Raw genomic sequence first — 20,051 nt, forward strand, 5'->3', positions numbered from 1 at the left:
TTTACTTGGAGCAATGATCATTGTCATCTAAAGAGTGGGCTGTTTAAATGTAGTTGGCAGTTTGGACCCTCAATTACAGTATGCTGCAATATATGATTTAAATGATATTAAAATATAAGTGTCAACAGTGCAGTATAACTTCCCTGTCTCCCCAAAATAGCCCATGTATTATGATGTACAGCCCTGTACAGAAATCTTTACAAGAAATGTTTTTATAAACAAAATAGTCACGCTGTTCTTCACTTACAAATGTTCACTGTACATTAACGATGCACATAATAAGTGCAAGGCTTTACTGCATTTTAGAAATACAGAACCATGTTACTTCTGTTTTTTAGTAATATGGTAGAACAGATATTCAATTAAATCTCTCCTACCACAGTATATCTAAAACTCATGGGAAAATATTAAAGAACTTTTCAGCGCATGGTTGAGCTAATGGGTTACCAGAGTATTTCTCTGAGAAAGTGCAAATTTATCAACTACGTGGGCAACAGGTGGACACTAGGCATTTCCCAGGGTGAGCAACCAATCCCAGCCAGACTGGAGATGGAGTTTTAAAAGTCCAGAGATGGCAGGAGACAAGGCCTTGGTCCAAAGGGTGAGAGAAGCTTTCTGCATAAAACGGATCCCCTGAGGTACTATCTTCAGTGCAATAATCATAGAAAAAGAAAACCTGCACAGAGATACAGAGGATGTATTTGACTTTCTCTCCCTGGGTGATAGATAGGGCAGGACGATAAATAAATAACTACCTTGGAGAATAACTAAATTCTCTTGTGGAATTTGCACCTATAATCCATATTACTTGTATGGCCCCCATTTTTAATTTGGTGGAACAGGTCCTGGTTGGTGTAGCCCAAAATATGTGTTAGAAGTGAATTTAAATCTTCTTTAAAACAATGAGTTTTCCATACCATCCTCAAGGAATTCACAAAGGTAAAAGCCTAAACAACATGATCTCCTAATTTGACAATTCACCAACTACATGGGGGAAACATCAGCATGAACACAAGCCAATAGAAAAAACGAACAGCAAAATTAGATTCACCTATTTAGAATTATTATATATAATTCATATGCATCAAGAAATAAATATTGAAAAGCATTTTTAAGAAAAATTGATTATCCAAATTAACTGGGTGGACTTGACAAAAGAGCTTTAAAAAGTAAAACGTATAAATAACGGAAAAGAAGAATGCAGTGAATGGAGTAAATAGCAGGTTGGTCATGGCCGAAGATAGGACAAGTGAAGTATAGGACTGAGCAGGTTACACAGAACACAGCCGAGAGAGAGAGAAGGATAGGGGAAGCCTGAAGGTGAGATTGAAGATTAAGACAGTGCGCAAAGGTCTAATGTATGCTTAACGGGGATTCTGATAGGAGGAACCATAGAATGATGTAAAGGCAGTGCATCAAGGTACTAGCTTACAAAGGGACTAGCTAAGACTTCTGAAGATTTAAATATTAAACTACAGGTTTAGGAATTCCAAGAAAGAATGTTTAAAAATACATACATATAACATCTTCATGAACCTGCAGAATAGAAAAGACAAAGATCTGAAAAGCATCCAGAGAGAACTAGATTGCCAGATGACTGATTTCTCAACAGAAACAATGGAAGCTAAAAATTGGTGGAATGGCATCTTTGAAGTGCCGTTAGTCTAGGATTCTCTATCCAGTGAAATTAGTTTTTAAGAACAACGATAAAATAAAGTCATCTTCTGAGGCTACCGAAAGCCTCTCCGATGGGTACATTTATAGAATGTTCTTCAGAAAGAAATTAGTGATCCCAGAAGGAAATAACAGCTACAAAAATAAACAGAGCAAAGAATGTAAATCTAAGCAAACATTGATTGTTTAAAGTAGAACAGTAGTGGGTGATTTCTAGAGTTAAAAAATCCAATGTATAACTATAATTATGGGGGGATCATGTCAAGGGGTGGATAATCAGTTAAAACATTCTAAAGTCTGCATTGTTTGGGAAAAGGTGAAAAAAGTATTAATAACTTTAGTGTTTGTGACCTTAGCTATCTATTATCAAATATCTAGGATAACCATTAAATAATAGAATATAACATCCAAACTAGTACAGGGTAAAAAATACAGAAATGAATATGAATATATGAATACATAGACACTGTAAATGGACTGACTCTTGAGTCAAAGACAAAGATAGCCTAGCTTCAAAAAAACATAATTATAGTCTACTTATGAGGCATACTAATATGAACACAGAATATTTGAAACTAAAAGGATCAAGTGGTTTATAATTTAAATATTAACCAGATATCTTTAATTTTTATTGCAAGAACCACAGTGTTACTACATATTCATAAACAGTTTGTTTCACCAGAAAGACTTGATAATTCCTTTCTAAACACAATAAAAATTGATAGAACTGCAAAGAACATTAACAAATCCACAATATAATGAACAAGCTTGACATAATAGACTTATATGGAACAATTGGAGAATACACATCCTTTCAAGCACATGGAACATTTATAAAAGTTGATCATATGCTTCGCCATTTTATGAGCTCACAAAATTCAAATGATTGCTTCATAAAAATTATATTCTTTTATCATAAGTTAATCAAGTTATTGATCGATATAAAAAACATAACACCTGCATACGTTTGAAAAATTGAAATCATACTTCTAAATAACCCATGGGCCAAAGAACAAACCGGAGCCACATTAAAACCATAGGTCCTCATGATCCTGTAGAACTTGCATTAATTAATAATAGAGCCAATGAAGTATAAAAACAGTAGACTCATAAAGGGAATTTGACATCTGAATAAAAAGAACCTACACCATGAAGTAATATGCAGTAAGAGGCTAATGAAGATTCATAGTAAATAATTACTATGCTCAGAGGAAAATTAGTAGTTTAACTTGGGGCTTACAAAAATATTTTTTTAAAAAAAGAGATCATTTTTTCTGATGATTAAAGTGTATAACCACATATCAGAGGGCAAGGTAATTATGAGTACATCAAAATTAAATAACTATGTGTGACAACCTAAAACTGCCATAAATAAGATTGTTACGTTCCAAATAAAGCATTTGGAAATATATTTGCAACAGGTATGATGGAAAGGCAATAAGTGATATGGGCAAAAAGCATGAAGGCGTTATTCAGAAAGCAAGAAATAGAAATAGCTAATAAATATTTGAAAAGATGTACAACATCAAATGTAATCAGAAAGGATAAAGAGGGAAGCAACAATGAGATAATATTTTTCAAGTCTGCTTGGTAAGGATGAAAAAGATTGAAAACTCATACATAGGGGTTTACGTACACAGGGTTTCGTCCAGATATTTTCTCCATTCTTCATATTGTCATTCAACTTGGCTTATGGCCTGTCTTTTTTTGTCACTAATTAAAATTTGGTGTTTTGTAGTACTATTCATCAGTCTTGCAGTTTTTATGAGGTTCGGTTATACTACTTTTATCTTCTGTTGACAGTGTGACAGTATATTCTGTACTCTTTGATCCAGTAATTCCACTTCTAGAAATTTGTCCCAAGGTATATAAAATTTTGTATATACAAAACTGTTCTTTGTGGCCTCATTAATACTAGTGAAAAAATGGGTAAATTTCCAGAAATAAAGATTATGATGTGTGTGTGTGTGTGTGTATACACACAGACACACACACATATATAGGTATATATATATAGGTATATGTATGTAGGTATGTGCCATTTCTATATAAATATAAAAGATTATATAGAATAATAGTAACCATTTCAATGATATATAGATTAATCTTTACATAAAAAGAGATGCATGATATTACTAAGTGGAAAAAGCAGGATATATCTCTGGTGTGTGCACTGGTGTGTACCTATCAGTTGTAAGCAGCTACTTGTTTATAGTTGCATAGACAGTAGTTATATCCCATGATGAGTGTGTAGAATATGCTGTAAAATAAAAAGTACCAGAACCGAATCTGGGGTCCTGAGTTCTAGTCACTGTTGGGCTATTTTTGACAGATCTCTTTACTTCTCAGGGCCTCCTTAAGTGCCCTCATCTCTAAAAATGTGGGAAGGGAGGTGAGCACTGACTACATTAGCATGGAAATACACCACAGTGGTTGTCACGTCCCGCTCCCGCATCCAGGGCAAGCATTAGTCGTCAGTCCTCGCGTTCTTTCTCTGGGCTTAGCCATTCCTTAGAAGTGTTCTCAGCACACACCGTATTAGGCCACCCTTTCTAAACAGATTGTCCTTTGCACTTGACGCTTCTTTGCCATCCTTGGATAAGATCTTAGAAGTCCTTTCAGCTAACTGATTTTTCTGATTAAAGAACTAAGTTATTGTGGTGAGAAATAACAGGGAATATCTTTCAGAAAAATTTTGTACTTTTCTGGCTGCCACATCTTAAAAAAGCAGTAAAAAGGTGAACACAAACAGGTAAAATAGGTTTTGATAACATATTTTATTAAGTACAATATATCAACATGTAATTGATATAAAATAACTACTAATGCATTATTTTATGTTGTCTTTTCACATAAGATCTTTGAAATCCAGTGTGTATTTACAGCAATCTAATCTTAGATGATGAATTTTCTTCATGAGATGAGATCTCATTAGATGAGATCCTTGATGTATATTTTAATTTCCTGTTTAAAAAGTAGTTTCTCATACCCATATTCTTACATTTTGTAATAAATGAACTGAGTACTCGTTTTTAAATTTAATTAAAATTAAAAGTTAAGATGTGGTCACAGTAGCCGTATTTCAAGTACCTATTAGCCATATGTGGCTGGCGTTTACCATATTGGACATCGAAAGTTCAGAGAATACAAAGGAACATACAACTTGATTTTAGCCTTCAAGGAGATTTTCTGGTTGGGAAAGCAAGATATCAAAAATAAGCATACAAGAATGTAATCCAAAACAGAATGTAATTAAGTGTAAGTGTAAAAGTTTGCCATGGACAGACTTAGTGCTACTTGGGTAAGAAGTTCCAGAAACACCTACAGCTTGCTACATTCTTCACCACTTTGAAGTCTGAGTGGTGTCGAGGATGTGTTGAGTTTGGGAGAATGAGGTGTCTTCCTTTAGAAAGTGTGTGTGTTCTCCCTGCAGGCACGGGACCCGCTGTGCTGGAGAAGTGGCCGCCGCAGCAAACAACTCTCACTGCACAGTTGGCATTGCTTTCAACGCCAGGATCGGAGGTATGGGAAACAGACACGAGTGAATGTAGAAACAAGCCAAGAGCTCTCACCCTAACTCGTTTTCAGAACCCTTTTCTGAACTGAAGACAGGCATATGTTTGCATAATGGAGTTTAACTACTGCTGACAGCAAAATGACTGTGTTAACCTGCGTTATTAAGTGGCCCCCCTAAAGCGTTGCAAACACAGACATTTCTTTCTTTAAATAGGAATGAGAAAAGGTTGTCCAATAACGAAGATGGGGTCATTAGCATCTATACCAACTTGTACAATTGGTACCTGGGTCAGAAAGAACTAAGGATATAAACAGGCCATAATATCTCTATGGAAAGAAGCATTTTGAAATTCTGTCAAAGCAGAAAATATTTTTTTTCTTTCCCATAGGCTTTACAAAAAGTTCCTTTTAATTGTAATTAAAAGGTAAATAGTAAAATCTCCTTTTGTAGTCCCAGAGTATAGTAATGCTATTACCATTAATAATTGCAGGTTATATATATATACACACACACAGACACACACACACACACACACACACACACACACACACACACACACACACACACACACACACACACACAAGCTCAAATATACATATACTTACTACAAGGACCAACCAAAGCAGTGTAAATTCAGATATTAATAAAACAAACTCTTACTTTCCCATTTGTAATCATCTTTTTTAGTATAGCCTGGTGACACAGCCACGCACAAATGGGAAGAAAACATTGTAAGAGATGGTATAGATCCTACTGGCTTTGAAGGTGTTCCTCTAAGCATCTTCTGAAGGGTTTCATAAGATGAAGCTCCTCGAACCAGGCTGACATCCTTGTTTCCAATATACTATTTGTTTCCAAATGGTAAACAGAGTTGGATCTAAAAAATAGAAATGATAGTCCTTTCTAAGGTTAATGTAGATGTCTTATAACATGAAATAATTGGGGTATATAATGACGGTGCTAAGGAAAGGTTTTCTGAGACTGTCTTCTGTGTCATTCCATCAGTAAATTTGACTGCTTTCTTTCTTTCATTTCACCAGGATTCCTAGAGTGTGGCAGCTTATTAACCAGTAATTAGCAGTACTCTTGAGAGCATCCGCTCTGTATCAAGGGCAAGGTTCATGGAGGTGTTATGGAAAGGAAACAGACATCCTCTGAAGAATAGTGAGGGTGCTGGAGGCCCCTGCTCTCCTCAGGATAGCTGGATGACTACAGTGGCTGTCCAGTCAACCCTACTTGCTGTCCAGCACACACACACTCACATACACAGACACACACCCAGGTCCCTATCATTACTATTCAGTACTAACCCAGCACTTCTGACCTTGAGGGAGTGAAGGGATGAACTTGTGAAGTTCACAGATAAACTGCTGACCTAGCTAAACAAGACCTCTAAAAAAATGAATGAATGGCAATGCCTGACAAATGTTCTTTCATCCTAAAAGCAAAAACATTCTAAATTATAAATTTAACCCCTAGACCCAAGGCATGAAGGCTTGCAGTTAGTTAAATGAAGAAAAAGTAACCTTTCATTTTTAAACTTGAGAAAATAAAATCCTTACCAGTTTTTGGTCAGAAAATTAATATTATGCTCTAGATACGATTTTATCAAGCATGTTTTCATGGACGTCACATAAATTTCACGGTGTAGAAACTGAAATCAGGTGCTGTGTAGACACTCCTGTGTTTAGACATACTGATTCGATTATTTCAGGCCTCCTTGTAGTGGTAAAATAGTTCCATTTTATGCTTTTAAATAGAAGTAAGAATATGAAATATTTCCTCTTTATTTGGTAAAAACCATGCAGATGAGTTTTGAATATTCAAATGGCTGCTGAGGACCCAGTATGTGCAGAGCGTCCTGCTGGGTATTTTCCTCCCACAAAATAAACTGCTGAAAAGCTTTCTAAGTATGCTTTACATTCCATAATTTTTAAATGGACTTGTTCAGAACCTTTGTTCTCCACATCACCTGTTTCTATACATCTCCTTTAAAAATACACAAGCCTAGAAGAAAAGATAGTCAAGAGATAGAGCAGCCAAATGCAACATCTTTAGGGATGCTTTGGGGAAATTTAAGGGTGGGTGTTTGTTTCCCCCTTTTGTTGGAAAAAATATGAAAGGACAGAGTGTCATATCTGTCATGTAATTTAAAATGGTTTAGCCTAATATTTATATTTTTAGATGAAGAAAATGTGGCAAAATGTTAACAGTTGTTGAGTCCTGGCTGTATCCGGGTTCATTGTCATTTTTTCTGTTTTTCTGTTTGTTATTTTATAGTTAAAAGTTAAACATTTTTTTAAAAGTACAAAGAAGATATGGTTCCTTCAAGAATATTTTTATATTCCACCAGAATTCCCACCTCAAACCACATAGGCTCTAAAGCTGCCTGATTTAGGGTTTTATTATTTAATCCTCATTTATTGGTAACCAAAGAAAGTTGAAATCCTACTAGATAACGTTTTCCTAAGGAGTAAATTTGGTCTGTAAGGACATAATTTTAAAATAATACAATGTCTCAGTGATGGTATTTAGCTTCAGCTTAAGGAAAGATATGTTTACTTATTAGGTGTTTTGTTGTTATTGTGTGTCTGTAAAATAAAAAGAAAGCTTTTTATTTGACAATTTTTTTTAGTATCTTAGTGTCTATTTTTGCAAATTAAGGTTAATAATAAATTCCTATCTGTCTGGTGGGAATACTTACATGAAGATTAATGACTAAACATTGCCAAAACCCTTTGAGAATTATTTGATGTGTAACATACACAGAGGGCATTCTCATTTATTATTTGACTTATAATAACTTGGCTTGGCAAAGAAGTAATACTTTAAGTTCACATCAGTATTTCAGATTAGGAAATAATATTAAATATGGAGGAAATTGGACCACTCTAACTTGGCGGCTTTCCAAATTTCTAAGACTGCTGAGGTTAGAGTGTTTTATACCAATTATGAGCACAAGGTACCTAATGAAGAGAAGTTTAGGGAAGATGGATTGCTTGAGGCTCCCTCTGTCAAGAGACAAACCTATCCCTTAAGACAGATAAAGAGAAGGGAAAGAATGTGGAAACTTAGAAAAAGAGAACAATGGCTAAAAACGTTTTTAAAGAAGTTTTGCTCTTCTACGTGGAATGTAACTTCCTTTCCCCCCAAGAAAGCTTCAGAAAAGTCTTGCACTATCCTTTTCTGAGGAACATATGCTGACTTAGTGTTGATTTAAAGGTTATTCTTTCCTTAAAAAAAAAAAAATGCTACGATTGAAATATATCTTGGTCTGTTTGGGTGAAGCTTCTGCTGGAGTTACTTCCCCTTTCTGTCTTACAGGAGTTCGCATGCTGGATGGAGATGTCACGGATATGGTTGAAGCAAAATCAGTTAGCTTCAACCCTCAGCATGTGCACATTTACAGTGCGAGCTGGGGCCCAGATGATGATGGCAAGACTGTGGATGGACCAGCTCCACTCACCCGGCAAGCCTTTGAAAACGGTGTTAGAATGGTAGGTGTTTTTTTTTTATTTTATTTTACTGGAGTACAGTTGATTCACAATGTTGTGTTAGTTTCAGGTGTACAGCAAAGTGATTAAGTTATACATACACATATATTCATTCTTTTTTAGATTCTTTTCTCATATAGGTTATCCCAGAATATTGAGTAGAGTTCCCTGTGCTATACAGTAGGTCCTTGTTGGTTATCTGTCTTGTATATAGTAGTGAGTATGTTTATCCCAAGCTCCTGATTTATCCCTCCCGCCCACATTTCCCCTTTGGTAACCAGAAGTTTGTTTTCAGTATATGTAAGTCTGTTTCTGTTTTGTAAATAAGTTCATTTGTTTCATTTTTTAAAAAATTAGATTCTACATATGAGTGATATCATATGATATTTGTCTTTCTCTATCTGACTTACTTCACTTACTATGTTGCTGAAAATGGTATTTCATTCTTTTTGATGGCTGAGTAATATTCCATTGTATATATGTACCACATCTTCTTTATCCATTCCTTTGTCGGTGGACATTTAGATTGCTTCCATGTCTTGGCTATTGTGAATTGTGCTGCAGTGAACATTGGGGTGCATGTATCCTTTAGGATTATATTTTTCTCTGGATATATGCCCAGGAGTGGGATTGCTGGATCATATGTTAACTATTTTTAGTTTTCTGAGGAACCTCCATATTGTTTTCCATAGTGGCTGCACCAACTTACATTCCCACCAACAGTGTAGAAGGGTTCCCTTTTCTTTACACCCTCTCCAGCATTTATTATTTGTAGACTTTTTAATAGTGGCCATTCTGACTGGTGTGGGGTGATACTTCATTGTAGTTTTGATTTGCATTTCTCTGATAATTAGTGATGTTTAGCAATTTTTCATGTGCTTTTTTGGCGATCTGTATGTCTTCTTTGGAAAAATGTCTATTTAGGGCTTCCCTGGTGGCACAGTGGTTGGAGGTCCGCCTGCCGATGTGGCGGACACGGGTTCGTGTCCCGGTCTGGGAGGATCCCGCATGCCGTGGAGCGGCTGGGCCCGTGGGCCATGGCCGCTGAGCCTGTGCATCCGGAGCCTGTGCTCCACGGCGGGAGAGGCCACGGTGGTGAGAGGCCCGCGTACCGCAAAAAAAAAAAAAAATGTCTATTTAGATCTTCTGTCCATTTTTTGATTGGGTTGTTTGTTTTTTTGACATAGAGCTGCATGAACTATTTGTATATTTGTATGTTTTAAAAGCACCTCAGCTCAAACTGTGTTGATTGGTGATGACTTTCATATGAAGCCACCTCTGAAATAGTGAGTTTCCAATCCTCCCATCTAGAGGAATGCATGGAGCTCTAGGCTGAGTCAGTAGACAGGATTGTGCATTGTATCTGTCCTGCAAGTAAGCTAAGGGCTAGAGAGTTTCCTCTGATGAGAACAGAGGTATATTTGGATGCTTAGATTTGTTGAAAAGAAATATTTATTAATTTGAATATTAACATCATTAATATTCATCAATATGTTAATTTTGGATTTGGAGATATAAATTCTTGAAACTGTGAGACTGAGAATTGGAGATATTGAAACCCTCCAATTGGTGTTGATAGGTCATCCAACAATGCCCTTCTGGGCATCTCCCTTGTGTAGTCCCTTCCCTAGCTTCACCTCTGTCCCAGGACAATATTATTTTTCTGTTCCCACATTCCCTAACCAGGCAGCTTAATTCATCATCATTTTCCTTGATTTCACTAAAAAAATTCACTGACCACTCCTCTCCCCCAAATTGACCATATAATCTAATGTAATAAAATATCTGTTTCAAATTACAGATCTTGAGAAATCCTGTCTTATTTAAATTAAATTAAAGAATAAGGGCTATACAGTTGTAATACTCCACCAGAAGCAACTCCTTTCTCTTTCTTACTCGTGAATGCACCATTGAGTGATTTAAAGCATATTTTAAAAAAGTTTTTATTGAAGTATAGTTAATATATAATATTATATAAATTACAGGTGTACAATATAGTGATTCACAGTTTTTAAAGTTTATAATCATTTATAGTTATTACAAAATATTGGCTATATTCCCTGTGTTGTACAATATATCCTTGTAGCTTATTTTATAACTAAGTTTGTCCCTCTTAATCCCTACCCCTATATTGCCCCTCCCCCTTCCCTCTCCTGACTGGTAACCACTAGTTTGTTCTCTATACCTGTGAGTCTAAAACGTACATTTTAATCATGTTCATGTTTGGCCATTGTTGATCTGGGCCTAACCTCTTTTTGCTTCCTCATCTCTTTTTTCTTTTTAGGAATGTAAGCGTACTCCACTCTTTTTTTTTTTTTTAATTGAAGTATAGTTGATTTACAATATTGCGTTAGTTTCAGGTGTACAGTAAAGTGATCCAGCTAGGTATATATTTTTCAGATTTTCTATCATAGGTTATTACAAGATATTGAATATAGCCCCCTGTGCTATGCAGTAAATCCTGTTGCTTATCTATTTTCTGTATAGTAGTTTGTATCTGTTAGTCGTCTACTCCTAGTTTATCCCTACCTCCTCCCTTTCCTCTTTGGTAGCCATAGGTTTGTTTTCTGTGTCTGTGAAGCATACTCCACTCTTACTGCCCATTGGCACATACTGCTTTCTCTACAGTATGTGGTCTTTGACTCTCTCCCATGACCTACTACTGTACAGACAAATCCTATTTGACCATCAAACTTCAGTTAAACTGCTACCTCTTCCCAGAAACCTTCTCACTGCCCAAGCTAGAATTTAGTGTACGTGATCCCTACCTTATTTTTCCTATACTTTGTATTCTTCCTGGTGTGTATAGTCTTTATCATATTGTGCTCTCTGTCAGAGTTTTGCATGTATCTTCTTCACTAAATAGTAAGTTCTTGAAGAGCAGAGCTTGTACTGTACGCACCTTTATGGGCTTTGCAAAACCCATAAAGTCCATTGAATTCTAGTGAGTACTCAGTGAATGTTTGTTGAATTTAATTTAATTTACTGCAAATTATGCTAACCATAGGGTTGTTATAAATTCAGCCCAGATTTGAAACAGTGGAGTGCATGCAGTTGATTAAGGTAACATTGCAGCTGGAGTACAAATAATTACGATTCTTCCACCTTTGTGGGATTGGGGTTAGGGTTTTAATCAGAAGTCTGAGCTAAGCCGTCTCCTGGTTATTCTGAAAGAGACTGGAGAGAAGACTTCTGCACTTGTTCTGTATGCACTTTCTAACTATCGTTAGGTTTGCTTCAGACTTTTCTAGCTCTGTCAATTTTCAGCTACATTAGAATGCTTTGAAACTAAGTTGTTGGGTAGAATTTTCCTTTAATCACCAGTAATCTGGTGATTTCATTACCAAAACCTTGGGCTGCACATTACTATTCTTTCTCTCTGTGTCAGCAGTACAATGGTTATTCAAGTTAAGTCACTCATGCTTAGTTCATATTTAATTTTCAACTGTATGTGTATGACTCTTAACATAATAAACAGCAAGCTGAAATTTCTCATTAAAATGAATCTATTTATGTTAGTAGTACACATAGCCTCATGAGTATATATATAGAGAGAATGTCCTGTATTCAGTAGCTATCATTAAATCAGGTGATATGGACCAATGATTTTCAAATTTATTATTGCTAGTGAATCTTTCATTCAATGGAAATCTTAACTGGAAGTCTAATATATAAAACAAATACAAATGTGGTACGTTGGTGGAAGGAAAAAAGAGCTAATATTAGAAACAAGATGATCTGAAAAAGTTATTCAGATATATAGAAAGATTATATTCAGAAATAAATAATTTAAAAAAACTTATTCTATACTCATCATTAATTATAAAAGTAATCCATGCCTGTTACAGTAGATCATTACTATAATGATGAAATTAAAATAGATTTTCCTGTCCAACTAGATAACCATTGCTAGGAGTATGGACTACATCTTCCCATACTCCTGTGCACGTTCGTATACCAAATGGGGATCATATGTCTTTGCATGTTGCTGTTTTCACCTAACAGTGTATCATGCGTATCCTTCTGGGGCAATCCATAGGATAGGACTCATTCATTTTACTCTTTCAAAATTTTTGGAGTATGGATATCCCATAATTCATTCAACTTTCCATTGAGGATCTCTCAAGGTTTTAATCTGGGAAAACAAGGACTTTAGTTTTAAAACAGACCATTTACTTTTAGAGTTAAGGCAGTAACAAAAGAAGTAACTCTTAAAAAGAACAAATTTTTCTGACTTCTAGCATTGCACATCTAATTATAGAAAAGCAGCGGTGACTCATTTAAATGTGTTAAGATCAGCATGAGAGGGTTTTTATGTGTTTAATATACATGGGCTTGCGACTTAGTCTAGAGTTGAGTCTAGGATTTGTCATTTACTGCTCTCTGACCTGATTTAGATCAAATTACCTCTCTGCTTCCATTTCCTCATCTATAGTAGGGCAATAATAGTATTTACTTACAAAGATGTTACGAGTGCTAAGTGAGATGATAATGCATATAAAGCAATTGACACAGTACCTGGAACATAATAAGTGCTCAAGAAATACCATATATACGTTTTTCTTTCTTTGGAAAAGAGATCATGTTCATACAGAAAACTTTGTATTTATTCTCAGCCCCCCATTCTTCTCTCCTATAGCATTCCACACTGTGGAGTTCTAGATGATTCCATTTAGTTACTTGTAGTGGTAGATTAAAAATAATCTGATAAAAGTCAGCATAGACTTTCTGAGTTCTATAATGTCATTTATTTTGTTCTTCCTATGTCTATACTCACCTTCGATTTTACTTGCCTTATAAAAGCTCATCTTCAGTTTCATCAAGGTAACCTCTCGGTATACAAATTCATTTCAGTTATCTATGTTTGTGATTTTTGAAGCAGTATATTAGATAGCCTTTTCCAGGAAAAAGAAATCTTTCATTCTTCCACTATCAGGCATCAAATGAGTTGGTAAATTTTATATTCTTTGAGATTATTTTAATTTGTGTTCTTTGTATAATATATACTCTCAAATATATGGAAAATAATTGGATAATTACTTTATACAAAGTTAGATTATAGAACACAATAATGAAATAAATAAGTGATTTATTAGCTGAGTGATTTAAGGAATGAGGGAATAAGTGACTAAAAATAATTCCTTCAAGAAACTAGCTGAAAATTTATGTGGCAGTCTAAAGTCACCGTGACTTTAGACTGTTGCAGTTTTAACTACATCATCTAGAAACTACAGGAATTGGAATTTCTTCTTTTTGTTAAGTTTAGCCAACATCCACACTGTAGATAAAAGATGGAAGAAGACATCTAAGTTTTATACGTAATACATAAAAGTTTCCCCATTCTAGCAACAAGACGAAACAAACGTATCGTCTTGAGCTAAGGAGAAGTATTATGAATGCAATTAAACTGATGACTGGGGGGAAACAGAACTGATTTAGTTAGGGAGGACAGGGAATCATCTTTGAGGAGGTGATATGTGAATGGAGACATAAGTGATAAGAAGCCAGTTAGGTGAAGAAATGTGGAAGGAATGCTCTGTGCGGAAGAAACAGCAAGAGCTAAAAAGCCCCCTGAGTGGAGAACGATTAGGGTGTATCTCCAGAACAGAATGCTAACTTGGGTGTTGGGAGCAACAAGAACAGAAAGTGGGCAGTAGTAGACGGCCACAGAAGTAGGCAGGGGGCTAGCTCAGCAGGGCGTCCTAAACCATGAAGGGGGTCTGCCTTTTAATCTGCTACAGAAAGCCAGTGGAGGTTTTCAGCAGAGGTAGTGGCCTGATGGAATACACAGTTTTAAAAGATCACTGCTGTGTAGAGAAGGGACTGCGTGTGGGCGAGGGATGGGAAGGCAAGAGAGGAAGATTGAAATGGTCCAGGAAAGAGTTGATAATGAGTTGGACTTGGGTGACAGCAATGTCAAGACATCTGGAGAGATGGGTGGCAAACGAGAGAGAAGCTTAAGGATCAAGAAAGCTTTCACAAAGGAAATAAATACATTTTGCTCAGGGAGTCCAAGTATAGATTGCATCCATGCCTTCTGCTTGCTAATCAAAAAATGTAGCAAATATTGAATTTCAAAGTGCTCCCTATTTGTTTACTATCAGATAAGTATTTGGCCTAGTAAAATGGAACACTGTTTTCAAAGACTTTATAACAAAATCAAAATTGATTCCATTTATAGCCCCTTTAGAATTAATGTGCCAAAACTGTATTAGAGAAACTATGTTAAACAAACCATGTCACGATTGACAACTTGCTCTTTCTCTCAAAGATGGCACTATGTTTGCTGCTACAGAGCTATAAAATTAAATGCAAGAATTAGAAGTATATCATTTGGGCTGCATGAAAATAATAATAGTAATACATTTAACATTTGCGAGACTACTATACGATAGTTACTCTCCTAAGCCCTAAAATAGATAACTTTTAATCTTCACAATAATTTCATAAGATATATACTCTTCTCCCCAATTTTGTAGAAAACAGATATTCAGCATAGCTAAAGAAGTCAGAATGTGGGCCTCCACGAAATCTAGTAGATTTTTTTTTCAAGTTGTCATTTCTGTTCTGTTTGGCACATCTGTCTTCCTCCCTCCATCTGTGACCACATACTCTAGCTTTTCTCCTGTTACCATGGTGAATTAATTGCTCTTCTACCTGAGTCCACTGCCTCCAATTCTTCACTTGACCCCATTCCTTCTCACCTCATCAGTGACATGGCTCAATCAGTTAGCTTCTCTTTCATCTTTAAAATTTCCCTCTCAACTGTATTATTGCCGTCCACAAACGTTCACACTGTTAATTCTCCTATCTCAAAAGAGAGAGAGGAGAATCCATCTCTGGGCTCCTATCTCCTTCCAATTACTGCCTCATTTTTTTTTTTTCACTTTGAAACAAAATCCCTTGAAACTGTGGTCCATACTTGCCCTCTACAACCTCATTTGTCCTATCATCTGGGAAGCCACGGCATCAGGACTCTGCCCCATCATTCCACCGAAGCTGTTCTTATCAAGGTCACCATGAAACCCAGTACTCTTCTCTGAGTTCTTATCTAATTTGTCCTGACAGGGACTCCTGCCTGGTTCTTTCTATCCACAATATAGCATACATGCACTCCAACCCTTCAGAACCCCCTTTTGGCAATTTTTATCCTTTCTTCTGTGTATTAGATTTACTTACCTTGTTAATTGATTGTCTCCTCCATGAAGGCCCTGAGTTTGACTGTTTTGTTCTCTACTGTATCCCAAGTACCCAAAACAGTGTCTTGTACTCTGTAGGTATTTAGTGAATGAATGTATGAATGACTTCCATGCCAATTTGCTGCGTATACTGAGTTAATTTTCTTAAGGGTCACGCTTTCATTGTTTTTGTTTAATATTTTGGAAATGAGTTATTAACATACATGGAATAGTCTGGTGATTAGTGTACCCAGACTGCATTCAGACTCTTCAGTGGGTCCTAATACCTTGCCTTTTTCGAGTTAATTAGCCTCTCTGAGGATCAGTTTGTTCCTCTGTACAATGGAGCTAAATGCTAGTAATTAGTTTATAGGACTATTATGAGGATTATATGATTAATGCCTGTTAAATACTCATCAGAGTTCCTGGAACATAAGAATCTCTCATTATGTTATGAATCTTAATCATTATCATCACTAAAAGGGCAAGAGTAATAAAAGTGAAATACTGATTAATCATGTAAATATTATAAAAAGTTTTTATTGTTCCAAATCTCTGGGTTTAATCAGTTTCATATTGCTGAATGGTCCTTAGGGAAGGTAAGTATATAATCTTGAGATTATTATTAAGGAATGGCCAAAATAAATGGGAGAAAATACCCAAGGTTTTCTAAAGCTTTTCCATAAAACACTAATTAATAAAATGCTAAAAAGGGGGGGGATGGAGGGATTTTGCTTTCAAATGCACTTGAGAAACACCACTTATTATATGCGTCCTTTAGAAATTTAAAAGCATATTAAAGGCTCTGAGAAGTCCTGCAGTAGAGATGTGTTTAAGTTTATTTAATCAATGTTCTAAACTTTAACCACACCAAAGCTTTTATTTTCATGACTTTTTTGAATTGCTGTTAAATTTCACTTTAAGTTCTTTAGAATTGCTTAGTGAAAATTCAGCTAAACTTATTAGAGTCAGAATGTTAGAACTGGAAATAATTTTAGTGATTGGGTTGTTTTTACCAACACTGATGTATTTATTTACTTGATGTCACTGCCATTCACCCAATCTCCCTTCCTAAAACTCATCATTTCCTCTTTTCTTCGATCTAGTCATCTAATAAGGCTTTCTTTCCTGTACTACTTCTGAAAAGTCTGTGGAATCTGCCCTCTTGTCCTCACAACTAGAACCAACATCTCTCGTATAGACTTTGGCAATAGCATAATTTCAAAACTTCCATCCTCCCAGCTTGAGCTTCAACTTTCAATTCAGCATGAACACCACAGCCACAGAAGTATTTTTACATGTAAATCTTGTCATTTGTCTTCTCTTTAAAACTCATCACTGCTCCCTGTGACCAACAAGGAACATTCTAAGCTTCTTAGGAGGGCACATAGGGTCTCTTACAATTTTGGTAGGAGTCTCAGAATCAAAATCTTGAGAAAGGATAGTTGAAAAAAAAGTTGCTCTCATTCAAACAGGTACGATTTCACTTACCATGGGATCCTTTGGATTGGCTCCTCGGTATGACTGGCAAAGACTTCCCTCAGGGGAAACTCTTGGCTTCATCTGCCCACACAGTTCTAAATAAGAAATGATTTTATAAAATGAGTGAGTTGACTGACAATGTTTCAGAGATAGGGGACCCAAGGTTTGGTGTCAGAATAAGGAGCTAATTGCCTAAAATTGTCTTTGATAGACTCTTTCTTCATTTATTTCTGGTTGCATTCAGGAAACACTCACTGGTGGTTATAATATTCCAGGCACTTTTCTAGGTGCTAGTGGCAGGTGAATAATACTCAGGACTTGTCTTCAGGGAGCTCACCATGTAACAATGAGTAAAGGTTCTAGACAAAGAGCCATCAGACTCCCAGATCTGGTGAACAATAAGGACAGACTAAAGTACACACGATAACAAAACGTACTGTGTGCAGTCTAGTTGCCTTGCAGTCATCTTTTTTGCCCTAGTTGGGTTATTAAACTTTAATGATGCATTTGATATTCATCAACAGGCATCTAATGCATTGACAGCATTTCACAGTTTCCTGACAAGTGTGTTTAATAATATCCTTTAGAAAACAAGCGAAAAGCATAGAATTGAATCTTTTCTTTTTCCCATAATCAGAAAACCCTGTATTCGGATTACCAGTACTTCCCTGATTATTTTACTCAAAAAATATTTCTTAAGTATTCACTACATACCAAGCACTGGTTTGACGTTTAGCTTAATGTTTTATCTGGAGAAATCATGGGGCTCATTGTAGGTATTGTAGGATCATGGCTTATAGTGTTTGCTTTGCCATTTTATCTGCAAGTATACTTGCAATTTCAGATTCTTTTTATTTGAGCATTTTAGGCTTTGGGGTTATCCATTAAGGCATTACAATGAATTCATGACAGAACCAGTGTCAAGGATGGGGAACAAAAGTAGGTGAAATCGGAATCGTTGGTCTCTAACTCCCTGTTGGAACAGTGGCCTTCATCCCATCCTCACTCTGCCCTTCTATTCAGGGGTCCCGGTGGAAACTAGTCTCTCATGAAGTCTCTGATTAGTATATCTCCTTTCTATCATCAATTTCCTTTTCAATTCACCAGATTTTACAACTGATTGAATATTTAGAATATTTGCTGAAAGCACAAGCATGCTTTATTTTCACACATTGTCTCATTTACACACGTGCACACACACAGTTTCTTCACCCTTAAATTAAAGGCACATGTTCACAAAAACAGGAGAGAAGAGGTATAATGAGCTTATATAATAAAGCAGTAATAATAATCATAATAAAATGAACCAATCCCACTCGGGAAGGATATGTTTTTACCTGATACACACCCAGCTGTAGCAGGCTTGGTACCCATTTGCATTTTAGTAAATGACAGATTGTTGTTAAATTAGTTGGCAAATGTTGTAAAACTTTGAAATAATATATGGGCAGGCAAAGATAGACAAGCGAGCTTTTTTTAATATCAGTTTCACTTCATGAAAATTGACTTTATTTATTTATTTAAATTTATTTATTTATTTTTGACTGCGTTGGGTCTTCGTTGCTACGCGCAGGCTTTCTCTAGTTGCGGCGAGCGGGGGCTACTCTTCGTTGAGGTGCGCGGGCTTCTCATTGCAGTGGCTTCTCTTCTTGCAGAGCACAGGCTCTAGGCACGTGGGCTTCACTAGGTGTGGCTCGCGGGCTCAATAGTTGTGGCTCGTGGGCTCTAGAGCGCAGGCTCAGTAGTTGTGGCTCACGGTCTTAGTTGCTTTGCGGCATGTGGGATCTTCCTGGACCAGGGCTTGAACCCATGTCCCCTGCATTGGCAGGCAGATTCTTAACCACTGCGCCACCAGGGAAGTCCCAAAAATTAACTTAAACTGGAGTTTATTTTTAAAATCCTCCCTTAGAATTTAACTATGTACTGATGGAACTCTGTGTTTTTAGAACTTTAACAAAGCTAAGAAGTGACTTGCCAAATGGACCCAGTAGAACGTTATCCATTTTGGAAACAAAGAAATAGATGTTTTCATAAATACATAGGTGGTTTCACATTCTGTAATTGAAGATTATCTGATCTCCAAGTATCAGATTTAGATTACTGTATTATTGTGAATTGTGATGCGTTTATATGGGAAGAAGCACAAATTTATCCTAGCCTTGTATGATGCACATCAGGTATTTCTTGTCACCTTGTTTTTAGTTTAGAGATTTGTTATTAACACTGTGAGTGGTTTTTTTCAACTTTTGCAAATTCCATTCTAATTCCCTTTGTCCTACTCATGGATTAACCAGATATCAGTAACAGTCCTCTTTTCTTTTAATTTGTTTTGTTCAATTTTTAGTGACTCCTGGGCCACCTGGGGATAAATGAAGTCCATATCACAGGAGTCATTCTAATATAGTCTGGATGTCCCTGTTATAGGGAAGATACAAAATCATACAGAGATTGGATTAGGTCAACTTGAGGTTCACACCAATTCTGAGTGTCTGTGATTCTAAACGTAGATTTGAAAAAGCTGATGGGGAGGACAGGTACATAAATTTCCTTCGACAAAACATGGCAGCAACCGGAAAAGAAAGGCCACTGTGTAATAAACAAGGATCAATTGAACTGAGTTGATCGTATCCAATGATTTAAACGTATATATGGGTTTTATTGCAGACTTCTTTTCGCTTGCCCTGAGCCTACATTCCTCATCTTTAA

General features: G+C 36.2%; 1 protein-coding gene across 6 annotated transcripts in view; it reads left to right on the forward strand.

Moving 5' to 3' along the window:
* The window catches only part of PCSK5 (proprotein convertase subtilisin/kexin type 5), a 318,106-nt gene that overhangs the window by 153,182 nt on the left and 144,873 nt on the right, over positions 1–20,051 (forward strand). For all 6 annotated transcript variants that reach the window (XM_079925980.1, XM_079925981.1, XM_079925984.1 and 3 more), the window contains exons 6-7: positions 5,108–5,196; positions 8,516–8,688. In XM_079925980.1, the coding sequence (XP_079782106.1) occupies positions 5,108–5,196; positions 8,516–8,688 (262 nt within the window). The remainder of the gene's footprint in view (positions 1–5,107; positions 5,197–8,515; positions 8,689–20,051) is intronic.

Source organism: Stenella coeruleoalba, assembly GCF_951394435.1.
Source record: "Stenella coeruleoalba genome assembly, chromosome: 7".
NCBI classification, from domain to species: Eukaryota; Metazoa; Chordata; class Mammalia; order Artiodactyla; family Delphinidae; genus Stenella; species Stenella coeruleoalba.